The following is a 13,139-nucleotide window of genomic DNA, read 5'->3' on the forward strand; positions in this document are numbered from 1 at the left end:
AAAGATAAAGATGCTCTTAAATCCTTCTTAGGCATGACGGAATATTACTCAAGGTTTATTAAAGCTTATTCACAAATAGTACAACCATTACGTAATCTTCTAAAGAAAAATGAGAAATTTATTTGGTCTCATGAATTAGATATTTCATTCAATCTTATCAAAAAAGTTATCTCTGATCCCCCAGTTTTATCTTCATTCACCCCTGGGGTCAAATGTCACATTTCTGTTGACGCAAGTCAATTGGGTTTGGGAGCTGTTTTATGTCAATGGTTTGGTGCAAAAGAGAACACTATAGGTTTCGCCTCTAGGTCTCTCTCTTCTGCTGAAAGAAATTACAGCACTATAGAGAGAGAGGCACTTGCCTGCTCCTGGGCCGTTGAAAAGTTTAAAAGTTTTATTTGGGGGTGCCATTTCATATTGTTAAGTGATCATAAACCCCTATTGCATCTTCTCAACGGAAATGGCACTGGTAAAGCCTCTGCTAGATTAGTACGCATCCTTTCCAGACTACATGAATATAATTTCACTATTCGACATATTTCTGGTGGTCTCAATGTCAGAGCGGATTGTCTTTCTAGACTTCCCTTAAAAGATGATCTTCCTGACCCAAAATTTGATGAAGTAGAATACGTAGTGGCATCTATCAATGACTCTTTGTCCACTTTTCCCGTCCTGTCACAATCTGATTGGGTTCAAGCATATGATAATGATAACATTTTGCAAGCAGTCAGGAATATGATTATTTCTGGCTGGCCCAGAGAACGTTCCTTTCCTGCTTCATTAAAATCATATGCTCAAGTTTCAGATGACCTTTCTATTGTTAATGAAATTTTGATGCGTGGTGACCAATGTATTCCTCCCTCTTCTATTCGAATTAAATTAATTGAATCTGCTCATGATGGACATCTAGGAGTTGGAGCAACTTGTAGAAAACTTAAGGAACATTTTTGGTGGCCTGCTTTGGACAGAGATGTCACTCAGTGGATTGATGCATGTGAAACTTGTTTACTTTCTGATAAACATTGGAAGATCAATAAACTTCCTCTTCACCCTGTACCTGTACCTGAGGAGGCTTGGGTTAAGATTGCTATGGACTTTGCTGGCCTGTTCAATCTTCTTCCCAGCAGTGAACTCTACATCGTTTCGCTCATTGACTATCACTCAAAATGGGTCGATTTTGATTTTTGTGATTCCCCTAATTCCATTGCTGTTATAAAATTCTTGAACAGGGTTTTTCAATCAGAAGGTTCTCCCAAAGAGGTTGTTACAGATAATGGTTCGCACTTTTGTTCAATAACCATGCAAGATTTCTTCAAAGCTCATGATGTCAAACATCTAAAAGTGGCTCTCTACTCTCCATCATCGAATGGACTCATTGAAAGGATGAACAGATTTTTAAAGGAGGGTATTCAATCAGCTTTAGCTTGTAACCTTCCTGTTGAATTATTTTTAAGAAAGAAAATTTGGTCCTATTTGGTCACTCCTCACTCCACAACGGGTATTTCTCCTTTCAGACTGCTTAAAAAGAGAAATCCAAATGGTAACATTTGTCCTAACTGGATAACTGGTCTTATCAAGAAGGATGATACTTCATGTTTGGCTTGTCAGGACAAAGTTTTGCTGAAGAAAAATGTATTCATCAAACAGAACGTTCAAAAGAAATATTTTAATTCGCAATGTTCTTTACGCACAAAGGATTTTCAGATTGGAGATTGGGTTTTGCTCAAGAACCCAAAAAAGGTTATGCAAGGAGAATCTAAATTTTCTTTACCTATTCAAATTGTCAAAACCTCAAAAGGTTCACTTTTCTTGGGAAGGAAAGGGTGGTGGAGTAAAAGAGCTGTGGTTAAAATTTCACAAGCACAGGCCAATAGAATTATTACTTGCAAGAGCTCTGCCACAGATGACTATGACTGTTCACATTTTCCTTTAGGAGCTTCGTCTGACAATGTTGTCTCTCAGGATTTATCCTCTTCAATTGTCACTTCTACTTCTTCACAAGTGTCTCCTGTGTCTCAACCTAGTGTTACTTCTTTAAGTACGACCGCTAACTCATGTAAATCTTACCGTAATTGTTCCATTCCTGCTAGATTCAAAGATTACTGTATGTCGTAAAATACTTTTTATTTTTAGACTTTATTTTTCATTTTTATGGGAAAGGAGATGATGTAAAGGTATGGTTTCATTGTTTATTCATGTTATGTTTACTTTGGTATTTCCTTCATATTTATTCCTGTGACATGCTGTGTATTCCACACTCGTGCAGACGCTGCTCATGAGTGTATCTTCAAACATGTTTATGTTTGAGGGTGCATCTCTCGTGCTGCGTCTGCTCGGTAAAGGCTCTACAGTTAGTCAGGGCATTCAACAGTTGTACTTTGTCGAGAGCAGCAGTACTCCCGTGTTTTGCTGGTATGGAAATAAACTTCTTACTGGATTGAAGTCCACTCACTGCTTACTTCTTTCTGCTTGAATTGGATACTATCTTCTTTACAGACTGTAAGAACCATTTAAAGCGCGTTTGCAAGGAGGCCTGCACAGTGTGTCGTAGCCATTTTCCAAACAGCAAAGCCCCACGCCACGCATTATATTTCTTATGATGATATGTGGTCACACCTTTATCCTTTTCACACAAAGATTAAAACCTTGGTATCTTGCACCTTCATATAAAAGAACATGTTTGCAGATATGCAGAATAAATGTGGAATTTGTAGTGCAAAATTAAACGCACTAACATGTAGCTAGTCAGTTATTGCAAGAACATACCATATAGAGTCTAGTGTAAGTTACTTTGAAAAAATAGCTGCAATTCCGAACACGTTCTAATATGTAGAGAGATTCTCACCTTTTTATAATGAACTACAGCTGTGAAAAAAATAAACATATCGCCATGAATGTCTCCTTTCTTCTAAAGACTGTTCATTTCAGAGAATCAGATCAGGAGAACTGAAAAGCTAGTCCCCGTTTTCATTGCTAAAAGTTCACTTATAATTTCATTACAAGACCGGAGGCTACCATTATGCCTTATTATTTAATTGCTGCCCTAAAAGGCAGCCGTTTAACCCCTTGTGTGCCACGCCCTTTCCCCGCCCTGTGCCGGCCGTTGCATTAGCGGGCGGGGTTCATGACGAGCTGGACTCGTCATGGGCACAGCGCAACCGCGGCCCATGACGAGTCCAGCTCGTCATGGGCACACAAGGGGTTAAAGAACACATCAGAAACAAAACATTCCAGTTTAGATTTTTCACAACAGTATATAACTCCATGTCACTAAGCATATTGTTCTTTTATTCGCTACTCCTTAACAAGATATGTCCTATGACTTTATAACTTAAGCTATGCCTTTACTTCATGCTTTGCTAATTACATGTTGGTATCTGACTTACTTTTCTGTAGATAGGTAGATACCCTTCCAATTTATGGCTGGGTTTTCTTTTTTTTCTCTCGCTTTTCTTTACGTCATGGTGTATCTGGCAAGGTATGTGTGTTTTTTTTTCTTTAGCCTGGGTCTCTAAATGGCTCCTAAGGCTTTCATAGCAGGCCTGTTGAATGACCGGGGTACAAGTCGCGACCTGCGAGTACGGTCCTTCGCCCGCAACATCTTTTGAAAGACACCCGGGTGCAGAGAGCAATCGCCTCGCAGGTGGCTATGAATACACGCTCTCCCGCTTTTCGGAGTTCTCAGGGGCGAGCACGTCGGCTTGCAGCAGCCACCTGGGGTTTCTGTTTCTTTTCGCACCGCAGAGTCCTCAATAGTAAGGGTAAGAGGCCTCTGCATTTTGGCGGCCATTTTCCTTTGGGCCTTAAACCCTCTGTGTAGCATGTTCGGCACACGTGAGGCGATGCAATAGAAATGCAGGCTTTGTAACTGCTGCTGTTTTGTTGCCGTTTTCGTAGCGAGGCAACAGGCATCAAATTGATGATTTTAGGTGACTTTTTATAAATAAATAAAAAAGAATAAAAGGAAGGAAATATATAAGAATGGGGAGACAAAATATTTTGCCTTTCAGTTTATTTTAGGAGGGCTGTAAGACCTTCTTTATATCATGGCTGATGAACATGCTTCCCAAGGCCCCCCTGCCTCTGCCCTCAGTGAAGATATCTTTAAACGATACTACAACAGGGAGCTTAAGTCTTCCCTAAAAGATGCTGTGGAAGCCCTTTTCGCTAAGAGGAAGAGAGATCCGTCAACAAACAACTGACTAGCTTCCTCGAGGAGAACAGCATCCTGGACCCATCCCAGTCCGGGTTCAGCAGCAACCACAGCACCGAAACGGCCCTCATCGCCGCTACTGATGACATCAGGACCCTGCTAGACAATGGAGAAACCGCGGCCCTCATCCTCCTGGACCTGTCAGCCGCCTTCGACATGGTCTGCCACCGCACACTACGAACACACCTCTACGATGCCGGAATCGAAGAGAAGACCCTGGACTTGACCTCCTCCTTCCTCTCCAGCACAACACAGAGCACCCGCCTCCCCCCCTTCCGCTCCAAAGCCACTGGGATCATCTGCGGCGTACCCCAAGGCTCATCACTCAGCCCAACGTTGTTGAAAGTCTACATGGCACCACTCCCCCACGTCGCACGACAGCACAACCTCAACATCATCTATGACGACACCCAGCTGATCCTCTCCCTCACCAAGGACCCCCACACTGCCAAAACCAACCTCCACGAAGGAATGAAGGACGTCGCCGACTGGATGAGGAACAGCCGATTGAACTCGGACAAGGCGGCTGTCCTCATCCTCGCATCCACCCCCTCGGCCTGGGAAGACTCCTGGTGGCCGACTGCACTAAGAACACCCCCAACACCCACCGACCACGCACGCAACCTAGGGGTCATCCTCGACTCTACCCTCTCCATGACGAAGCAGGTCAACGCCGTCTCCTCTTCCTGCTTCAACACCCTCTGCATGCTTCACAGGATCTTCAAGTAGATTCCCACCGAAACAAGAAGGACGGTCACCCAGGCCCTCGTCAGCAGTAGACTGGACTACGGAAACGCACTCTACGCAGGAGCACCGGGCAAACTCCTGAAACGGCTTCAACACATCCAGCATGCCTCCACACGCCTGATCCCCGACATCCCTCGTCGCAGCCACATCACACCCCACCTGAGAGACCTGCACTGGCTCCCTGTCAACAAGAGGATAACCTTCAATCTCCTCACCCACGCACACAAGGCACTCCACAACACCGGACCAACGTACCTCAACAGCTGACTCAGCCTCTACACCCCCACCCGCCAGCTCCGCTCCGCCGATCGCGCTCTCGCCACCGTCCCCGCATCCGAAGACTGACCGCCGCCGGCAGATCATTCTCCCACCTCGCCGCCAAGACATGGAACACCCTTGCCATCCACCTACGGCAAGCCGAAGACTTTCTGACCTTCAGAAGACTTCTCAAGACCTGGCTCTTCAAACAGTAGCAGCTTCTCCCCCCCACCTAGCGTCTTGAGACCCTCACGGGTATGTAGTGCGCTTTACAAATGCTATGATTGATTGATTGATCCTCCCTCTGATGAGGACTTTTTTTTATTTTCCGATTAGGATTCTCCTAGTATTATCAAGAAAGGAGGTTATCCATATAAGAAGTCTAAACATCTATCAAGGGAGGAATCCAGAATTGATAAGGACCTGAGATTTGGTAGTCTAAGTGGTACAGCAGACGGCGGTGTCCATGGCGGTACAATTAACAGGAGCAACCGCATTGGCGCAATGGAGTTGGGTGTCCTTCATGGCACAAAAGATGGAAAATACTCCAGCAGTACTGACACTGATGATTTTTTAGATGATAATGACATCGAAAACGAGGTGGACGAATACGTGCTCGACCACAGGAGACTTTTGAAACTGATTTCCTGGATGAAGATTTGAAGCACCCTTTAACATGCAAGGCATTAAGGACCCATTTGTTGTGGATATGTTTAATCCCACCATCATTGCTCACCAAAGAGGATCAGACTGGTGACCTATGGACCACTTGACTTCCTTTATTAAGTTTTGGATTTGTAAGTCTCTTGATAGAAAGTGTTTGAATCTGATGAGGGCTGAGTGCCCAAGGCCATTCTTGGATAACAAAGCAAGAATAACACCTAATCTGGCTCTAGAAATAATTACTTTTCTTTTTAAATCTGGGAAAGACCCTAGAAAAGGTCTGGAGTGATGCCTTGAGCAGTGCCAGGATAGATTGTTGGACACCCTAGGTCCGTGGCTGGGATCTCAGACATGGCGGAGGAGGCTGCTTTTAAGAATATGCCGGTGGATGTCAAGTTACTCAGGGGCTGGAGCCAACGGGGTTTATGCCTTCTTGGGAATGCCAATGCCGGGCTAAATGCTGAATGAAGAAGAGCCAGCTTTAGGAGGATTAATCCTAAATTGGCTGATCTAGCCACAAGGAAACTCCAGGTGACCCAAACGGTTTACTTTTTGGTCAGAGTTTTGTTAAAACTTTAGGCAAGTACGTCTCTACGTTTACTGCCTTTAGTAGGGGCGAGCCAATAAGCGTTGCAAGTTTAATACAAGAGGTTTTGGAAGAGCTGACAGGAGGGGACTGGATATCAGCCATGGGTCAGAAAGATCCAAGTACTATTACCAAGACTAGCAGAGCCAACATTGGTTTCTTCCCGCACAGAGTACGAACCCCCTTGCACTCATGGCAGCAGGAGTAGATTCCAAGGAGCTGGAGATCAAGGTGAGCCTCAAACCTTTACTTGGTTCTTCCCACACAAAGGTAGGGGGAAGGTTTTGTTTTTTTCTACCAAAACTAGTCTGGCAAAATAAAGGATTCAAGGGTGTTGCAAACTGTAAAGGGTTTCAAAATACAGTTTTAGGACACCCCTTACCAAAGGAGTCAACCAAGGGAGTTATCTTTAGACCAGGACCAAAAATCAGATTGGAACACAAAGTACTTGAGGGACACCAGCGACTGGCAGCTTAGCTCTGTGTTTAGGAAAGATTCAGGATGTATGGGGTCTTTTTCATGTAGACCTTTTTGCCAGCAGATTAGCAATTCAAGTAAAATGCTATTACAGCTGGAGGCGATACCTCAAAGCATTGGCAGTGGACACTTTTGTGCAGACTTGGGATGGAGAGTATTGTTTTATCATTCCCTCCATTTGCAGTGATCCAGAGAGTATTGTTAAAAGTTCGGAGGGAACGATGTTGCATCGTTCTAGTAACTCCGTTTTGGACTTCTCAGGTTGGGGTTCCTGAGGTAATGAAATTAGCAGTAGAAGTTCTGTGTCTGATGCCAGTGAGTGTGGGCCTTTCAGTAGGATGAAGGAGAGATTTAGTACTGGGAATTTTTTTTAACTTTCTTGTTTGGAAGATTTCAGGGTATCTGGTAGATACTCTGGTCTTTCGGGAGAGGCTAAGAATCTATTGGATGACTCATGGGCGCCAGCTACCAGGAAAAAATACAGAGGAGTGTGGTGAAAGTGGTGTAGTTGGTGCTTGGAGAGGAATTTGGATCCCATGGAGGATCATGCAGTAGAAATAGCAAACTACCTTGCTGAGTTGTTCAATACAGGTTTGTCCTATAGAACAGTTTACTGCTACAGATCAGGTGTTTCGGCAGGACATTCTTTGGTTAATAATTTTGCTATTGGTAGTGACACTTTAGTCTTCAGGGTGATGAAGGGAATAAGACTTTGACAACTACCTAGGGCTCGGTATGACTCGCTATGCAATGTCAATCTAGTTTTTGACCTTTTTATCTCCTGCCAGATAATATTGATCTCTCTTTGAGGCAAATATCGTGGAAATTAGCAACCTTGCTCTGCCTAATCACTTTTAGAAGAGTCTCAGACAGGAAGACTCTAGACTAGAGGATTGCAGTATATTTTATTTTACTTCCCAGATGGAGTCCACAATGACATTTGCAAAAGGACAAAAACACAGTCTGAAATCATTTTCTATCCACTTTTCAAGTTGTGTGTGGTGAGTTGCACGAGAGTTTATGAACAAAGATTGCTGGGATTTAGACCTGCTGGAAACAATCAATTTTTTTTAATTATGTGAAACCCTATAAAACAATATCAAGAGCTACTATTTCACGTTGGGTAAGAGCAGTGATGCTCAATTCATTTGACCTAGTTTGGAGCTCACTCCTCTAGGGGTGCTATGGCTAGAAATGTTTTTTGGGCAGGTGGTTCTCTTGCAGACATTGTTTAGGCGGCAGGCTGGTCAAGTAAAAGCACTTTTGCGAAATTTGATCTTAAGCCAGTGGAGCATGTGAGCAGTCTGGCGCTGGGGAGCTTTCACGTGCATAATGGTAGCCTCCGGTCTTCTAATGAAATGGCGATTCTCCAATTAGCATACATAGAGAAACTTGATTTAATTAAAGACAACGGAGGCTAACATTAGCCCACCCACCACTCCCAATTCTTTTTTTCCAGCTGTATAAATGGATTAGTTGATGTGATTTATTGTAATTATATCATTAACTTGATATTACTTTACAGAATGAAATGATTATTTCGCTGAGAATTATTTTCTTATCACTTGCTTTCTTCTTTCTTTAGAGTAATTATTTGCAGTAAGAACTTTTTCAGTCAAACCAAAGGAGCATCTTTTGTTTCGTCGCAGCCTAAAAGAGGAATATGCTTAGTGACATGGAGTTATATAGTGTGGTGAAAATTCTAAACTAGAAGGTTTTGTTTATGATGTATTTGTGTTCTCTAAAGGGCTGCAAGTTGGGTCAGCAATAAAAGGTTTATGCATAATATTACCTCTTTTGTCTTTAATAAAATCAAGAATCTCTTTGACTACTAATTGGAGAATCGCTGTTCTGCTCCATAATCTGCTTTACACTGTCTACTAGCTCTTGCAGCAGGCATTGTGACACCACAGGAATAACATTGTCATCTTAGGTCTGGTTTGAAAGTGCAGCTTTCATCAATCCGCTGTGATCACCAAACAAGAACTGAAATAAGCAGGACTGATAGACAGACTTAGGTTAGGCTGAGTCCACATATCGCTCTTCCTCTATGCAAGCTTTTGATTGGGCGAAGGATATCTGCTTGTGGTGAAACTAGTTCTTGTATTGCACCTTTTGTCTTTCGGGAAATAATAAGCTGAAACAGTAGACCGGACTTGGTTACGGTGACAAGGAAACGGTTAACACTGTAGGCCAGATTGCTTCATTCGGCAGAGTTATGTCAGGTCTGATCCGATTATTATGAAGATTTAGGGCAAAGGCAACAAGCCAGTCTCATGTTTTGTGAAACGCACATGTTAAATCTATCTGGCCTTTAAGGGAGAATTACTGGTACACTGTGTAAAAGACTGTAATCATGTATTTTATTATTTAATACATATCACAGTAGGCAACAGTTTTGGTGACGATTAGAGCATCCGACAAACTCTTACAGTAGAAGATTTTCTCTTTGATAATCCTTGCTGGGCCCACATAGGACAGGTTATATACTGTTTCGCCAACTATAATTATAAACACTGGAGTAATTGTTTTGACTGTATGCTTGATGGTTGCTTTATGGAAACGTTTATCCTCAATACAGTAGGTTATTCTGCCAGAAAATTGTGCTTTAAAGCGCAACCTACAAAAACATCAGAGCCAGAATATCGATTACCACAATATTGTGAAGGTAAGTAAGTATAACATTCAAACTATTCAGGTACTTGATTTTTCTGGCACCATATTAGGGTTATGGGGTTTTATAAAATGTCTACTTGTCCACTGGAGAAGATGCTTGGAAATCTATTTCATTGGTAAAAAATGTACTTGTTCCATTTTGTGCCATACAGTGATTTGACAAAGTAGGGCAGCATTTTCATTATAGCATTCAAAAGAGTGATGGATGGAATTCTTTAATTAATCTCGACCACTGGTAATTACTCTGGGCGGCATCCCAATCCGCCATTATTTTGCACACCATGCCACCTCAGTGTGGACCCAGACATATGTAAATCAGTCTTGGTTCTGCTACGAGTCAAGCCCGAACTGATAGGGCAGGTCCTCCCTGTACTGGAACACAAGCAACCCAGGACTGCTTAAGCCATAGTTAGGGCTCATCAGCCAGTTATAGTTTGGCTCCACTATTGCACGTTTGCTTTTCAGCCGAATCTTTATATTTTGGAGAGGCAGGGGAAAGAGACGGAGAGACTCAGTGGCTGTGGATTAGGAAATTGTAGTGATGAGAGCAGCGGGATGATACCAGGTTTTATAGGCCGCTGCTGCACCACCATCTTCAAAGGAGCTACCAACATACCAATAGTCTAATACAGCCTTATAGCCCGGCTTAGCAGGTTATAGCAGCCATTAAAAGCCTAAGCCAAACTTAATGGCCGGTAAGGCGGGCTATAAGACTATTAGAATACACCGCCTCATAAGGACAGAATGTGCTAAATAAAACAACAAATACATAGAGGAGAGCTGGGTTAGAACTGTTAAGTAATTGTTCTTTTTTAGTGTAATTCACTTTGCGTTTCCACCCATTACAGTAAACAGTATGGGGAAGGGTTAGCCCACTTCAGCCATTGGCTCCCTTGTCCTGTGAGCCAAAGGCGATTTGCCTGATCATGGGTGCACATCCGCATGAAAATTATAGTATTTCAGTATAAAATCTGACAGGCCAGTACTCTAGTTTTCCATTTACTCCTATTGTACCCCTTTTATTTATTTTTCCACCGTTTATGTTTTTATTAGTGCACTCAGCAGTTTCCAGATTGTACTATGAAGTTGCTCACTTGCAATAGACTACATCTGCAACGTTCCACATCCCTCACAACCACAGTTTTTGTAAATCATCTGACCATGTTGGAATGGTATTGTCCATAGTATATCATCTTTTTAACATTCCACAATGGCTGCAGTGTTTAGAAGCAAAATGTCAACCATTTTGGAGCGATGCAATGATACACTGTACTAAATAACATTCCAAGGTAGCTGTCCATAACTGAGTTTAATTTTCGTTGCACTAAACTTTTTATTGCAAACATATGCCTGTCACGTATAGGTGGCAAAAAGATTCCTTTTAATTTATCATACATAGGGTTGTTGAGTTTCTATGCGTGCTTTATAGTGAATGTGTGATTAGATGAATTCAAGATTGGGTTAGTGGATTGATTAATTGATGCATGAGTTCAGGTTTGAGTGACAGAGTGCTTGTATGATGAAATATTCAGTACCTAAACTCAACTGTGATTGAAGAGGCACATTCAGTTATAAGCCATACCTACCTCAATTTTCAATGCTTATCGTATCACAGGTGACTACTGATGTCACAAGTAGAATGTAAAAGGAATTAGAGACAGGTTTTTAAAGAGGGAATGCAGGCTTCTGGGTATAATATGAAAAAAACAGTAAAAGAACTTGCTGGAGCAGAGTATAAATGCCCATTTTGTTGCTCATGATGAATGGTGGCCTCAACCAAAATATACTCATGCATCAGTTGAACAAAAATAGAAAACTACAGGGTCAACTAAGCGGGTTGTAAATGAGTCTTCCTGGATGAGGGCTTGTTTTTTGTACCTTCATTAACTGATGTATCATTTGATCTGTAACAATCCCTACTCAGTTGAAACGCTGTGATAGGTTACAGTTATTTATTCTGGGTTTACCTTTCGAAAGGTGAGTAAAGCTGTCAAGAAACTCCTCATACGTCTGCTCATGGCTGTTCAAAAACTGATCAAGCACCTCCTGAATTTTCTTATCCTCTTCCATGATCTCATTCCGGCTGCAAGCAAGGTATCCCTCAGTAATATCCTACATTAAATACAGAGAAACAAACAATGATAAATGTTTTGATGTTACTAAATGCAAAGGATGATCTTTGGTAGAGCTTTAAGTTTTGACTGACTTCTGGAGAAGAGAATGGACGTGCCAATTTCAATTTGAAAAGAAATTCATCCGCCATTTACTGGTGCACCTTCAGTCAGCAATCCGTTGCCTCGGAATTCCTACAGGGTTGAAGTCAATCATACCTAGCCCTCATCGGTTGCGGTGAGGCTCTCTGGAAGCCTACACTTTGCATGAGCAGGCAGCAGAGACATTTTAAACCAAGAATGCCTTTTCTGGAGTTGTACAATCAACAAAGATTTACTACTGAAGTTGATCTGGTAATTATCAGATCATTGGTGGACGTTTGGGATGTCAAATGCCCGAGGATTTAAGTTCTAAATCAAGCTTACCCAGACAGAGCACTGGGGGGATAGGTGGGGGGGCGTTTGAAGCTTTGTAATGTCATGTCATTTTATTCCAGGAACAAAGCTTGGCAATGAGCGGTAAATGGTGGTTAGAAGGGATGCTGGTCAAGTTACAATACAAAATGTCCGACTAATATCGCCAATATTAAACTGGAAAAGGTAACAATGTAACAGGTTTCAAATGAATACACATAAGGAATAGAATGAATTTAGAGCCATGGATTAACACTATTAACACCCATGCTCTAAGAGCACCAAAAGACTGAGGAAACTCTTGTGTACACAAGCTCGCTTCTCACATACTATGTTTCTAGTTTGTTTCCAAATACCTGAACAAGGTAATAATATTACTTTTGCCCTACCTAGAGATACCCAATGAAAGGCTTTATTTTGAAAAATTGATTCAGTCAAAATAATTGTGGGACTCTCTCCATTTATCAGGCTCGTCTCACCACTGGTCTGTGGTCACAATCAATACAATAGCCACCAAAACTATGATGCCAAAACCTTTGTTTATTTATGGAAACTAAAAGTGTAGGACAAATCCCATTTCCATTCAAGAAACAAAGCTGTTATCATTCATTTGAAGTACAATTCATATGGGGAAATGGCATTCACCTGAACGTACGACCCAGAATAGTTTCAACCTTAACTTACATAGAAATATAGCCTTACAGCCCACCGTATATACCAGTGCTGAAGTTAATGGCTGGTACTGGGGCTATACGGTTATTAGAATATACTATTCAATGAGGTCAAAATATTCTAATTAAAAACACAAAGTCCTCCCGGAGCCTGATCCGAGGGGGTTGCTTTGGGTTTGAAATCTTACACGGTGCAAACATCAAGCTGCCGGACACTGAGTCAAGGGGTTTTAAAACTTAGCAGTGAAAAGTCACTGGTTGAAAGTTAAGAATTGAAAAAGCTCAATTGTGCTGGTCTGAGGAAGGAAGTTGGCCTGGAGACA

General features: G+C 42.1%; 1 protein-coding gene across 2 annotated transcripts in view; it reads right to left on the bottom strand.

Annotated features, from left to right (window-relative positions):
- Positions 1–13,139, bottom strand: part of IFTAP (intraflagellar transport associated protein) — a 224,812-nt gene that overhangs the window by 158,426 nt on the left and 53,247 nt on the right. For both annotated transcript variants that reach the window (XR_014978711.1, XM_085643471.1), the window contains exon 2: positions 11,588–11,732. Coding sequence is in view for 1 of the 2 variants with exons in the window: in XM_085643471.1 (XP_085499597.1) it covers positions 11,588–11,732 (145 nt within the window). In the remaining variant the exon portion in view is untranslated. The remainder of the gene's footprint in view (positions 1–11,587; positions 11,733–13,139) is intronic.

The sequence above is a fragment of the Triturus cristatus genome, chromosome 3_1, assembly GCF_964204655.1.
Source record: "Triturus cristatus chromosome 3_1, aTriCri1.1, whole genome shotgun sequence".
NCBI classification, from domain to species: Eukaryota; Metazoa; Chordata; class Amphibia; order Caudata; family Salamandridae; genus Triturus; species Triturus cristatus.